This window comes from Macrobrachium nipponense, chromosome 20, assembly GCF_015104395.2.
Source record: "Macrobrachium nipponense isolate FS-2020 chromosome 20, ASM1510439v2, whole genome shotgun sequence".
NCBI classification, from domain to species: domain Eukaryota; kingdom Metazoa; phylum Arthropoda; class Malacostraca; order Decapoda; family Palaemonidae; genus Macrobrachium; species Macrobrachium nipponense.
Genome location: NC_061089.1, coordinates 18755155 through 18769310, shown reverse-complemented (window position 1 = coordinate 18769310; position 14156 = coordinate 18755155). Strand labels below are relative to the sequence as shown.

The 14156-nt window shown below is 45.1% G+C and overlaps 1 protein-coding gene across 4 annotated transcripts in view; it reads left to right on the top strand.

The window, feature by feature from the left end:
• LOC135222729 (uncharacterized) overlaps positions 1 to 14156 on the top strand; it is a 94111-nt gene that overhangs the window by 68726 nt on the left and 11229 nt on the right. For 3 of the 4 annotated variants that reach the window (XR_010316321.1, XR_010316322.1, XR_010316320.1), the window contains exon 3: positions 11314 to 11570. Coding sequence is in view for 1 of the 4 variants with exons in the window: in XM_064260951.1 (XP_064117021.1) it covers positions 11314 to 11469 (156 nt within the window). In the remaining 3 variants the exon portion in view is untranslated. Of the gene's footprint in view, positions 1 to 11313; positions 13564 to 14156 lie in introns of those variants that run through there. The other variant, XM_064260951.1, reaches the window with a different exon arrangement.

Sequence of the window (14156 nt, the reverse complement as noted above, 5' to 3'; positions counted from 1 at the left end):
AGTGGGCTTCCTTCAGGGCATGGTGCAAAAAGGAAGGAATTTCCTCTTCCACGACCTCTGTGAACCAGATAGCAGAATTTTTCTTGCTCTATTTAAGAAATGTGCAAGAAATTGGCCAAGTTCCTAACAATTAAAAGGTTATAGGAGTATGTTGTCTGCCGTTTTTTGCCACAGAGGACTGGACCTCTCCGCCAATAAGGATCTACACGGATCTCCTTTAAGGTCGTTCGAAACCTCAAGATTCACAGCAAGACCACCCTCATGGAATCTCGTGGTTCTGAAGCATCTAATGTTAAGTCCCTTTGAGCCTCTCCACGAAGCTTCTCTACGGGACTTGACGAGGAAAAGCGCTTTTCCTAGCTTCTTCTGGCGACGGCGAAGAGAGTTAGTGAAATCCAAGCGTTCAGTAGCCTAGTGGGCTTCAAGGGGGACAACGCTGTCTGCTCGTTGAGCCCGTCTTTCTTGGCAAAAAATGAGAACCCGTCTAATCCTTAGCCGAGGAGCTTTGAAATCAAATGTATGTCGGGTCTCATGGGTCAAGAACCAGAGAGAGCCCTGTGCCCTGTCAGGGCTCTCAAGTTCTATGTTATTAGAACTAAAGAGATAAGAGGTCCCTCAGGTAATCTCTGGTGCTCGGTGAAGAGACCAGATTTGCCGTTGTCGAAGAATGCTGTGGCTTTCTTCTTGAGGGGTTGGGGACGTCATTAAAGAGGCTCATTCATCTTGCCAGAAGACTGATTTGAGCCTCTTTAAAGTGAAAGCTCACGAAGTCAGAGCCGTAGCTACTTCTCTTGCCTCCAAAGGAATATCTATTAAAGATATCCTTGATAGCACCTTTTGGAGGAGCAATTCCGTATTCGCCCTCACATTACTCCGGGATGTGAGAACGATTTACGAGAACTGTAGTTCTTTGGGGCCTTACATTTCGGCAGACACAGTTTTGGGGGCTGTGAAGGTAGCTCTCTCCCTATCCCTTAGCTTAGTTTAGGTTAGTTTTATTATTGTGTTTTTGGTTGATGGTGAGATCTTCTGTGGAAATCTCCCATTCTTTAGTTTAACTGTCAGGGGTTTTTTGGTTAGTTGGTCAGGTGGTGGTCGGTTGCTGTGTTACTCCCATATGTTTGGCTAGATGGTCTTGTCACATTGAGGTCACGTCCCGTTGACAGAGCATCCAGAGTGCACCAGCACTACAGGTCTACACCTGGCTGGCAACTGATAAAAGCAGAAGCAGGCTTAAGTGACAGTAATCACAGAGTCTACTTTGCTAACAGGTAAGGAACCAAGAAGTAAATCATTTACTTAATTTAAGTTTCCTAAAAATCCTATTCTGTCTCTGCCCACCATCCGAAGGTGGGATTCAGCTATATATATATCTGACAGGTAAGTTTCATGAACAAAATGTTATTGTTATAATACAATTAAGTTTGTTCATACTTACCTGGCAGATATATATAATTAGAGTGCCCACCCTCCTCCCCTCAGGAGACAAGGGTCATGAATAAAATATGAATAGAAAATGGGAATGGTTCCTGATAATCCGCCTCCTCCCAGCGGCGGGAATGGGTACTCACCACCTGGGGGCCGCCCACTACGTGTGCCGCGAGTTTTGAAATTCTGTCGGACGTCAGAAAATACAGCTATATATATATCTGCCAGGTAAGTATGAACAAACTTAATTGTATTATAACAATAACATTTTCTCAGTCTGTTCTAGGCATAGTAATAGCAAGTTTTATGTCTTGCTTTTTTTTTTTCATATTTGTGCTTTTCTTATTCCCTCCTCATGTCATGATAGCCTATTGCTCACTTGAAATTACTTAAAGGCTAGTTTATCAAGCTTTCTATAAATTATTAGATTTCCAGATCCTTAGACCAGCCATAGGATATCCCCTCTACAAAAGTCTCATGCAAAAGTAAAAATGATACATATATATCAGATCCAAGTTGTGTGGATACCCAGCTTTATTATCAAAATCAACAGGGATTTACTACTCCCTTAAGCCAAACACTTCTTAAAGGCAGATTTCCAAAAACAAATTATGATTTCAAAGAGAGTTGTGAAACCCAAGGAATCAGGATCCTCAGCAAAACACTATACACTCAAAGAGGAATAAGAAAAAGACTAAACTTCAAAAAAATAAAAATATTTGTTTGAGATGAAAGATAGCCATAAGTGATGGTTGGGGTTAGAAACACCAACAAAAACAAGCATTCCCCATTTGCCTGCATTAACATGTATACCAACGGGAAGAGGGAAAGTCACGGGGGAAAAAGAAAACAACCTTACTATGGCAAGAAACAAAAAACACAGACATAACAGTGGAAGACAAAGATGAAAAAAAAACCTAATCCTAACTTACAACAATTAAATACCTATTAAACCTAACTTAAGGTAATAACATAATGATGGATAAATAATTGTTTAGCTAAAACGCTTATACATAAATCCAACACCGCAGATTATATTTGAAGAAGTGATTCTTCTAGTTACCACCAGCAATCCGAAGTGTCTATAACACCAGACAGTGAACATTCTCTCAAAACAATTCTCAATAGAAGTACGTATAGCTTACCAGAGGTTGGTAAGTCTCCCAATGGGTGCTGTAGCACTCCACAACCAGCAAAGAGGTCAGAAGAAAGCTGCCACAGAGGTGAATGCCATCATCCAAAACTTGCACTGTTAGTGATGAAGAAATAATCTTGACTGTGCCCTCTTGTGGCACAAGACTTAAAAAGACAGACTCAGGCATAGAATTGCTGAATGTTGCCCTGCCGCAAAACACCCATGGGAAGTAGGCAGCAGCAAAGCAGGGTAAAGCTGCAATACTTCATACAGTATACCCACTGCAAAACAGACAAATGGAGCAGGCAATGGTGAAGATGAATAGTGTGAAATAACATGGTACTCCAACCACGAAACACAAAAGTACAGGCGACGCCAAGGCTGAAAAGGAGCATACCCTTCGCAAGTGATGAATATCCTGCGTGTACAAAACCTCCGCTGAATCATCTCATAAATATGAATATAAAAGAGAAACTTACCCTACGAGTGTTATTAATAACAAGTAAAATACCTGACAGTAGGGAAAAAGAACAGCCCAAACCCTTGTTTAGTGGCAAAAAAGGCTAAAAAGAATTACAGGCAGTCCCCAGCTTACGACGGGAGCCGGGGTTTGGCTTACAACGTTCCGAGGTTACAATGCTTTTCAATTATACGTATTCATCAAAAATTATTTCCAGGTTTATGACACATGTTCCAGGGTTACGGCGCTCACAACACCAATCTGATGGAAGAAATATGACTCAAAAAATGCAAAATAATCAATATTTGAAGGGTTTTTTTATGAAAAATGCAATAATAATGCAGTTTACATAGTTTTTAATGCACATAAAGCATTAAAAGTATGGTTTTTTTCATTGGATTTTGTACAATTTTGTGGCTTACGCCAATTTTCGGCTTACGACGTGTCTCAAGAACGGAACCCCCGTCATAAGCCGGGGACTGCCTGTACATTAACTTTTGTTCATGAAACTTACCTGTCAGATATATATATAGCTGTATTCTCTGAAGTCCGACAGAATTTCTAAAAACTTACGACACACGTAGTGGGAGTTGGGTGGTTAGTACCCATTCCCGCCGCTGGGAGGCGGGTATCAGGAACCATTCCCATTTTCTGTCAGATTTCTTCTGTCGCTGGTGTCGTAAACATCTGTTTACACACCTCCGCCTCAGGATTTTGGAAAACTTTTCATTGCTTGAGTATTCCTCTTGACTTTTTGGTTTTTTGGTTTTGGATCGATAGCTTGGCATACGTGACTTTGGACTGTTTTGAATTTGGCTTAGTTTTTTTCTTTAAATATGTCTGGATGTAGTTCGGCTAGCGCCAGGGTGTGTTCGAAAGTGGAATGCAAGGTTAGGCTTCCAAAAGCCTTGGTTGATCCTCACACATTGTGTAAAGGGTGTAGGGGCAAGAGAGTAAATATTATTTGCGCTGTAACTGGAGGTTTTTGGTGAAAGCTTGGATGAGTTACAACGGAAGACGTGATTGAAAAAGACCTACGTAAAATAAGTTAGAACGTGATAGGATCAGGAGGTCTTCCTCCAGGAGTAAGTCGGGTAGCAAGACGGAGGGTCTTAATGTATCCCCTTCTAACCCTCCTTTAGATTTTGTGTATCCTAACCCCGTATAGTGGTGCCTTCGGCCCGCAAAGTGGTCGTCTGCGGAGGGGGTAAATTGCCCTTTGCGCTTATCCTGGATTCATTGAAGACGCTTGAATTGCTTTAAAGTGGCCTTGCCCTTGAAAACAGGCAAAATAAAGTGCAGTTATAGTGACCCTAGTGAAGTGGAGGGGGCGTCAGATCGGCCCTATAGCGCCTCTAGGCTGGGACCTCTGCCGGACTCCCAGGACTCAGGTGGGTAGAGGGCATGTCGGAAGAAGGCGAACGGAGGGTTACGGGGACCCCCCACCAATCTGACGTCCCTTCAGCAGTTCCTGTGGACGCTTCCCAGGCTGCTAAGGAGCGTGCTCGAGCACGTATCCTGAAGGATTGTTTCTCGTCTTCCGACGCCTTACTCCCCGCGCAAGGGGTGGGAATCTCGTTCGGATTCGCGACCTTTGAAGAGGACTCTTCAAGATCTTGACGCTTCACGTCATGCTATATCTGAGTGGCATTCTTCTCCGGAAAGCGTAGCTTTTCCGCCCCAGAAGAAGTCTAGGACGTCATCTGATGATGACACCCACGAGCGCCCCAGTCGCTCTAGAGCCAAGGCTGTTCCTGGGAGAAGGAGAAGGAACAAGTCCCCTCGCCCCTCTCCTTCTCACAAGCGCAGCTCGTCTCCGCGTAAGGAGACATCTCAGACGGAAATCATCATGCTATGCAACGGCAACTGGACGCTTTACTGAAGCAGAAGGAGACGGTTCCTCGTCGCAGGAAAGACGATAGACTTCCGATCAAGAGAACAAGGCAGTCTTCTCCAACTGCTCCTCTTTCGTCCCTGTCTCCTGATATTTCGCCCTCTAGACTTCGTTTTGCTCCCCAGGGTTCGTCTAGAGGTGACGTTAGACGTCAGGTTAGAGAGAGATCTCTTCATGCTCCTCTCTCTTCTCGTAGAGAGGACGCTCGGCGTTCCGACTTCGACGCTTCTGCTGACGACGAGTTTGTAGCTGTCGGACGGATTTCTATGCGTTTCTGCCCCTCTTCGACATGACAGGGTTGACGCTCAACGATACGCTAGTCGGGTAGCTGATCAAGTTTCTTTGCGGGACGTTCGTAAGGACGCTTCGCGGGACGTTAGAAGAGTCACTACGATGGACGCTTCGCTGGACTCTGATTTGGACGCTCGAGAGGACGCTAGGTTGGACGCTCGTAGACGTTGCAGTAAGAGCTCTGTGGACGCGAATGTGAAGTTCGCTATTACTCGGATGTTGTTCCCGAGGCTTTGGCTGACGCTTCACGTCTTATTTCTTCTTCACGTTCGCCTCTAAAGGTGATTCCTGATCCTGTGACTGTTAAGGATCCGTTACCCTCTTCTTCTCGTCATCGTTCGGATAGGAGACTTGGAGCGAAGGACTTGTGCCTCTTCCTTCGGATTTGCACTCGGGTAAGGAAGAAGGAGAACTTAGCGGTTCTTCTGAGGATGTTGACGAAGAACAACCTGCTACGTCTGCTTCGTCAGATTACCGAGTTTTGGCACGGCTACTTCGTGATTCGTTTGGGGATACTTTCCAGCCTGCTGCCCCTCCTTCTCCTCCTTCTCAGTTTTCGTCGTCAAAGACAAGCAAGACTCCAGGGTTCGTTGAAAATGAAGACGTCTTTGTCCACTAGAAGAGCTTTCCGGAAGTTAACGCCTGGATGGAGTAATCTAGGAAAGCAAAGGGAAGGACTACTTTCGCCCTGCCTCCGTCTAGACTTAGCGGTAAGGCAGGGATGTGGTATGAGACAGGCGAGGAATTAGGATTGAAGGTTCCTACGTCTGCTCAAGGTGACTTCGCCAGCGTGGTTGATGCCTCAAGGAGGGCCCTTTTAGCCTCAGCTAAAGTGTCATGGACGACTTCCGAACTGGACCATCTTTGAAGGGACTGTTTAGGTCCTTAGAGGTCTTCAACTTCTTAGACTGGTGTCTCGGAGCTTTAGACAACCACGTCTCGTAAGCCAGACTCGATCAGCTTGGGGGAGCTGTCCAGTGTATTTTGTCATGCATGGCAAGGTCGTCAGGGATGGCTCAGAGGAGTTAGCCTCTCATTTTTTCAGCAGGGTGCTTAGGAAAAGGTCGCTTTATTGCAACTTTGCGGCTTAAATCTGTCTCTCCCGCACAGAGGACAGAACTTTTGTATGCTCCCTTCTCGAGTCATCTCTTCCCCCAAGCTATGGTGAAGGATCTGGCAGTTAGTCTTCAAGAGAAAGCCACGCAAGACCTGTTGGCTCAGTCTTCGAGACGTCCGGCTGGCCCTTCAACGTCTTCAGGAGCCCAACCGTTTAGGAAGCAGAAGCCCTTTCGTGGAGGGACTTCCGCTAGACTCGTCTCCTCGAGAAAGAAGCCTTCCTAGAGGTAGAGCCCCTTCCAAGTCTAGGGGCAAGAAGTGAGAGATCGTGCCTTCAGCCACCGGTAGGAGCCAGGCTGCAGTTGTTTGCAGAAGCCTGGAGAGAAAGGGAGGCGGAGGACACCCTGGTCTCTCGACGTCATAGAGAAGGGTTACAAGATCCCTTTCATAAAGCCGCCCCCGTTGACTTCCACTCCCAGGGACTTGTCCCCATCGTATCCTCAAACAAAACGGAAGATACTTTTTGACCTGCTCGAGCAGATGCTCGAGAAACGAGCAGTGGAACAGGTTTTAGACCTGGCAACGCCAGGATTTTACAACAGATTGTTTCTTGTACCGAAACAATCGGGAGGGTGGCGGCCGGTCTTGGATGTAAGTCGTCTAAACCTCTATATAGAAAAGCAGAGGTTCAAGATGGAGACACCTCAGTCAGTTCTGGGGGCCTTAAGACCTGGAGATTGGATGGTATCACTCGACCTCCAGGACGCCTACTTTCACGTCCCCGATACATCCCCAATCGATGAAGTACCTTCGGTTCGTACTGAAAGGGAAGGTCTTTCAATTCAGGGCTCTTTGTTTCGGACTGAGTACGGCCCCTTTTATCTTCACCGTCTTAATGAAGAACGTGGCGAGGTGGCTCCATCTTTCCAACATCAGAATCTCGCTCTATCTGGACGACTGGCTCATACGAGCCTCCTCGCAGACCCGGTGCTGAAGGACTTGCAAACGACTCTGTCTTTCGCTGCGTCCCTGGGACTTCTGGGTGAACTTCGAAAAGTCACATCTGACCCCAACACAGTCCATCGTGTATCTGGGGATTCAGATGGATTCAGTGGCTTTTCGGGCTTTTCCGTCCCAGGAACGTCAGCAACAAGGCATAGAAAAAAAAATGTCAGCCTTTCTAGGGAAGGATTCATGCTCGGTGAGGGAATGGATGAGTCTGCTGGGGACCATTTCCTCGCTGGAGAAGTTTGTTTCCCTGGGGAGGCTACACCTCCGACCTCTTCAGTTCTTTCTGTCGGACAACTGGACAGACAAGGACAATTCGGCATGAAGTTAAGCATCTCGGAAGAGGTGAAGAACCATCTAAGATGGTGGCTCGATCCGTGGAAGCTGTCAGAGGGCATATCCCTCAAGCTTCAGAACCCCGACCTAGTGTTGTTCTCCGACGCGTCATCCACGGGGTGGGGAGCAACTGTAGGGGGGGAGGAAGTGTCAGGTACCTGGAGAGGGGAACAGGTAACCTGGCATATCAACTTCAAAGAGCTGGCAGCAGTTCAATTAGCGCTCCAGTTCTTCCAGAACAAAGTCTCCCCGTCGTGTAGTTCAAGTCAACTCGGACAACACCACAGCCCTGGCATACTTGAAAAAACAAAAGAGGAAACACACTTCTCACTCCCTGTTCGCTCTAGCGAAAGAGATCTACTTTGGGCAAAGGAGAGAGAAGTCACGATATTGACAAGGTTCATTGCCGGAGTCGAGAACGTCCGGGCAGATCTCCTCAGTCGACAAGGACAGTTATTGCCGACAGAGTGGACCCTCAATCAAGACGATATGCCAGGAGCTGTGGGGTCTTTGGGGATGTCCCCTTAGTGAGGACATCTTTGCAACGTCAAGGACGGCGAGACTTACCCTGTATGCTCCCCGGTTTCGATCCGGGAGCAGTAGTACAGTAGACGCCCTTCTATGGATTGGACGGGCCTAGATCTCTACGCTTTCCCCCCTTCAAGATCCTGGGGAGGTGATGAGAAAATTCGCAGCATCGGAGGGGACGAGGCTGACTTTAATCACCCCCTTTTGGCCCGCAGCGATCTGGTTCACAGAGGTGATGTTCTACCTGGTGGATTATCCGAGATCTCTTCCGTTAAGGAGAGATCTACTCAAACAGCCCCACTTCGAGGGAGAGGACCACCAAAAACCTCCTCCGCTCTGAGTCTGACTGCGTTCAGACTATCCAAAAGTTGGCCAGAGCGAGAGGTTTTTCAAAATCAGTGGCTAAAGCTATCGCCACCGCGAGGAGACCATCATCAATCGCGGAGTTTACCAATCAGAGCAGCCTTTAGAAGTTGGTGTAAGAGAAAAGGAGTTTCCTCTACCACTACCTCTGTGAGCCAGATCGCCGACTTCTTGCTTTATCTTAAACAAGATCTGAAGCTTGCAGTGTCAACCATTAAAGGCTACAGAAGCGTTCTTATCTGTAGTTTTTCGCCATAGAGGTCTTGACCTCGCTAATAACAAGGATCTCCATGATCTATTGAGATCTTTCGAGACGACCAAGGTGCCGCTACGAAGTTACCTTCGTGGAACCTGGGATGTGGTCCTCAAATATTTAATGTCAAATCGCTTTGAACCTCTTTCCTCTTCGTCTCTTACGAGATTTCTTGAACGAAGAAAACTGTTTTCCTAAACTGCTCTGGCGACGGCGAAGAGAAGTTTAGCGAAATACAGGCTATCAGTAAAACCCGTCCAGCTTCAAAGGGCATAATGCGGTCTGCTCTTTGGGTATGTCGTTTCTGGCCAAAAAACGAAAAGAAAACCCTTCCAATCCGTGGCCTAAAACGTTCGAGATCAAGGGTATGGCAGAGGTCATTGGTCAAGAGCCAGAAAGAGTCCTGTGTCCTGTTAGGGCTCTTAGAGAGTATCTTCTAGAACGAAGATTGTCGAGGTTCTGCGGAGAACTTATGGTGTTCGGTCAAGAGACCAAACATGCCATGTCCAAGAATGCACTGGCATTCTTTTTAAGAAACACCATAAAGAGGCGCACTCTTCTTGCAAAGACAGCGACTTTAAGCTGCTAAAAGTTAATGCGCACGAAGTAAGGGCTATTTCGACCTCAAGCCTTTCAGAAAAACATGGCTCTAAAAGACATTTTAAGTGCTACTTTTTGAGGAGTAACTCAGTGTTCGCCTCGCACTACCTACGGAGGTGAGAACGACCTATGAAAACTGTTACTCTCTTGGAGCCATACGTTGCCGCGAACACTATTTTGGGGGCAGGAGGTAGCACTCATCCTTTCCCATAGAAAAGGGTAGGTGAGTTTTAATATTTGTAATGTTTATGGTTGTAGGGTCAGCTGCCGAGTACGGTGGTCGGTCCCCCCTTCCTTAGCCTTTGGTATATGGGAGTTTGTTGTTAGGCTAACTTAGGTGGTGGTTTTGCCTCGTTGCCCTCAGAAGTATGGTCCATGGTCTAGTCACATTGTGGTCCGTCCCCCGTTGACAAGATCATCTAGAGCGCACCAACTACACAGGTCACTACCTTGTTGGTAACTCTAGTGAAGCAGAAGCAGGCTTGGGTGACAGTAATCACGAAGTCAGCTATGCTAACAGGTAAGGAACCAAGATGTCAATCATCTACATTTATATGTTTCCTAAAATCCTTTTTCTGTCTCTCCCACCGCCAAAGGTGGGATTCAGCTATATATATATCTGACAGGTAAGTTTCATGAACAAAATGATATTGTTAAGATACAATAAAGTTTGTTCATACTTACCTGGCAGATATATATATTTTTAGTACCCACCCACCTCCCCTCAGGAGACAGTGGAGATAGAAATCTGATAGAAAATGGGAATGGTTCCTGATACCCGCCTCCCAGCGGCGGGAATGGGTACTAACCACCCAACTCCCACTACGTGTGTCGTAAGTTTTAGAAATTCTGTCGGACTTCAGAGAATACAGCTATATATATATCTGCCAGGTAAGTATGAACAAACTTTATTGTATCTTAACAATATCATTTTCATGATACCTGTAATTTAGTGTGCTTAACTGCAAGGTTCAGCTGTTTCAATTTTTACATGTGGTAGAGTAGATTCGTGTATGATGGTAGCATGCATGTAGGCCAAAGCACATCTACCAGCATCATGAGGAGAATGTATATTGATTTTCTGTTATGTTTAATTTCTCTTATGTATCTTCTTAAATGATTAAAATATATAGTATGACAGAGGTAAATTATGTAGGTTTATGGATGGTTTTGTATTTTAGCATGCTGTTTTGTTAGTGATATTTATCTAATGTTGGGTAGTCCCATTAACTGTTGGCAGATATTTTTTAGGTTATGATAAATATGTAAAGAAACTGTGGATGAACCATATTTATGTGAAATTCTGAACATTGTGCCAAAAATTTGATTGGTTGAAGGCTTCTTACACAATTGATGTAATGATTGTGAAAGAAAATCATATACAGTGGACCCCCCGTATTCGCGTTCTCCGGATTCGCGGACTCACACATTCGCGGATTTCTCTCGGGAACGTTTCCCTGCATTATTCGCGGAAAATTCGCACATTCGCATTATTTTCTATGAGAAATATCCACAAATTCCTGGTTTTTGTTATCAATTTCATCATAAAATGCACTTATTGTGATAAAACTATTAAAAAAACCAAGTATGAAAATTTTTAGTGGTTTTTCTTAAGTGTTAACTAACAAAATAGGCTGTTTTTAGAGTTTTTATAGGGGTTCCAAACATTCGCGGATTCTAACTATTCGCGGGGGGGTCTGGTACGCATCCCCCGCGAATACGGGGGGACCACTGTATGGTTCAAATGTATGTATTGTTTTGTTGCTTGCCTCAGTAGCCCCACTTATTTCCGTAATAAGAAGTAGAGCTCTGTGGAACATTTGAATGTTTGTGTCTGTGTGAAGATGATGCAAAGTATGTATGTGGCCATATAAGCAGGCTACTTTACAGTACTAGATGATGTTAGATTTATACTAGATTAAATTGAAATGAACAATTAAAATTTTGTGTAATTCTTTCAGATTGCTTCAACGATAATCCGGCAAGAATATTACTGGGCACACTCCTTTCCTAAAGACTCAAGAGATAAACGTTTAATAAACATGTGTCATGGAATATGGAAGAAATTGCAGTATGAGAAAAAGAAAGCCAATCGTAATGGACATGTGAAATGTTGAACAAGTGTACCAGTTCAAGAAACAAACCACTTTTGTCACATAAGTTGTATGCTAAGAAGAGTAGGAAAAGCAGTCTCTTAGATCATGCTCTGCCTGTCGCTGTGAGTGCTTCCTTATTTCACATTCTTACACATACTGATAAGGTAAATTTGGTATAGCTCCAGTCAGTCAGATAAGGATTTCATATGAGTGAATCTCAGTTATGGAGAAGTTGAAATAAGAGTACTGTTGATTGGGTGCTGTGAAATCAGTAACACCTCAACTGTATTGAAAATGATCTGTCTTTTTGACAGTTCTGTAGAGGTATTTAGTACTTATTGATTTTTTTTCTTTCTTTTTTATTTTGGTAAGCTTTTGTTAGTCAGAAATGGACATTCATTTTTTTTTTTTCTACGGTACAAGCCATCATCTTTTATGAAAAAGTCTTCTGCAGCATTAGCTGGAATTGGTTGTTGAAACTTAGTACAAGTTAGTTAATTGTTCCTAGTCCAAGTGGTATGATCCCGCTAGCTTTTCTGTTTAAGGCACCAAGATTATTTTATGAAAGGTGTATATTTTTCAGTTCCTGTAGAGATACCTTTTGCTCTGCCTTGAGCCAGATATTCTGACTGAAAGGTTTGAGCACATTTTTAGCAGTTTGGAGAACTTTTGGTTCATAGGTAGTGAGAGCAGGTGGCAGGTGGATCCAGACTACCTTTACCTCATTTTATTACTCATTCAGTGACTGGCGCACTCTCCTTTCTTCCTGTCTTTTTCTTCTGCAAGGCAGCAGTCAGAATGGGCAATGGTGTAGGTAGACTTCACCATCAAACATCCAGTCTTAGAGCTTCACCTCATAAGGTGTGACTCCCTCTGCTCTCACCTAGAAAGGAGATAGGTTTGGTTAAGCTGTCATACAAATCCATCCGCTTATGACTGAACCTGATACTGATTGGCTTCCAAACTGTGCTATCCTGTCTTTAGGGCAGCACTTGGTTTTCCTTGAGTGAGAATTCAGAAGCATCTCACTCTGTCTCAGACCCCTATCAGTCTTCCATCCCAGTGCCAGGAATTGCAGGAGTCATTGCTCCTGTGTTCACAGTCACGACCAGGAACAAGGATTGAGTCTTTTACATAAGTGGTGATGGTTTGTATTCCCATTGGAAGAAATCACAAGTTTTTCCAAAATAATTTGTATTTTCCATAGGTTGCAAACCAGAGCCATTTATCAGAATCCCATCACAACCACCTTCCTTAAAACCTGATGCTGAAAGAAGTGTTTGGTGAAAGCAGGTGGGTGGGAGTTTCCCCTCACTTGCCCACCTCCGCTAATTAAGTATCTTGTTACAAAGTTTCAGTGATAATGCCAGCTTGTGCATTGGAATACCTTACATAAAAGACTGGTTTGTATACTTAGAAAAAATACAATTTTGTACATGAACTTTCCTGTCAGATATATACTTAGCTTTACGTCTCTGACGTCACGACAGAATTCAAAACTCGCGGCACACGCGACAGGTAGGTCAGGTGATCTACCTTACCCGCCGCTGGGTGGCGGCTGTAAGAACCAATCTCCCTTTCCAGCCAGAATTTTTCTGTCGCCGGTGACGACTACACCTGTGGTTGTTACCTCCTGACAGCTTTATTCATTTCTCGTTGCCGTGGATTTATTTGGACTGACTTTCGGTGAAGTACCTGATCTTGTTGGCTTGGCATACGCATTTGTGGATTGTTTTGGATTTTGATTTTGATTTTTCTTTGATTTCGAGATGTCTGAGTTAGAGGTTAAGAAATCTTCTATGTTTAGGGTGTGATCTATGGATGAATGCAAGGTGAGACTACCGAAAGCTACGGTAGATCCTCACACAGTTTGCTTTAAATGTAGAGGGAAAGAATGTTCTTTTGTTAACCCGTGTAATGAGTGTGAGAAGTTGGATGAGGGTGAATGGAAGGCTCTTTCTTCCTACTTGAGGAAGTTAGAGAAAGACAGGGTGAGAAAGGCTTCGTCTAGGAGTTCTAGTAAGTCTCGTATTAGCGAGGTAGAAGAAAATCCTGTTGTAGCATTAGAACCTTCTCCAGTTTCAGCTCCTGCGCCCTGCATCGAACCTAAGGATACGACTAGGAAGTGGCAACCATGAGCCACGATCCTTAGCATGGAAAAGAAGATTCGTTCGTTGCAAGGTAAGAGTAGTGAAGGTGAATTGTGCAGTGACCCAGTGCAGTGGAGGGTGCGTCTGATCGGCTCCTTAATGCTTCCAGGCCTAGACCTCTTCCAGACTCCCAGTCCCAGTGGAGGAGGAAAGTCAACAGCCGCAGGAGGTTTAGGGAGAACTCCCACCGATCCAGGCGTCCCTCGGTAGATCTGATGCTCGTACCCAGGCTGCCCTTGTTCGCGCGAAGAAGGAGGTATTGCGCCAATGCTTCTCTTCTTCTTCCTCACCTTCGCCTAGAAGAGGATGGAGCGCCTCGGATTCTTCGACGACCAGCTGAAGAGAGCCTGGAGGCGCCTGGCTCTTTCCTTCCAGCCCGGAAGTTTTTCCAGAAGAGCCGGAAGTAGAGATCAAGAAACCCAGGAGGGAGCAGGAGTTCTCGCCTCATAGTAGGCTTCGAGCCTCTTCTCGGTGGAGCAGTTTTGCAAGATCTCCAGCTCGAATTCTTGCTGGACTGCAAGCGCAGATTTCGGCGCTGGCGGGCTCCTTGGCAGGAGG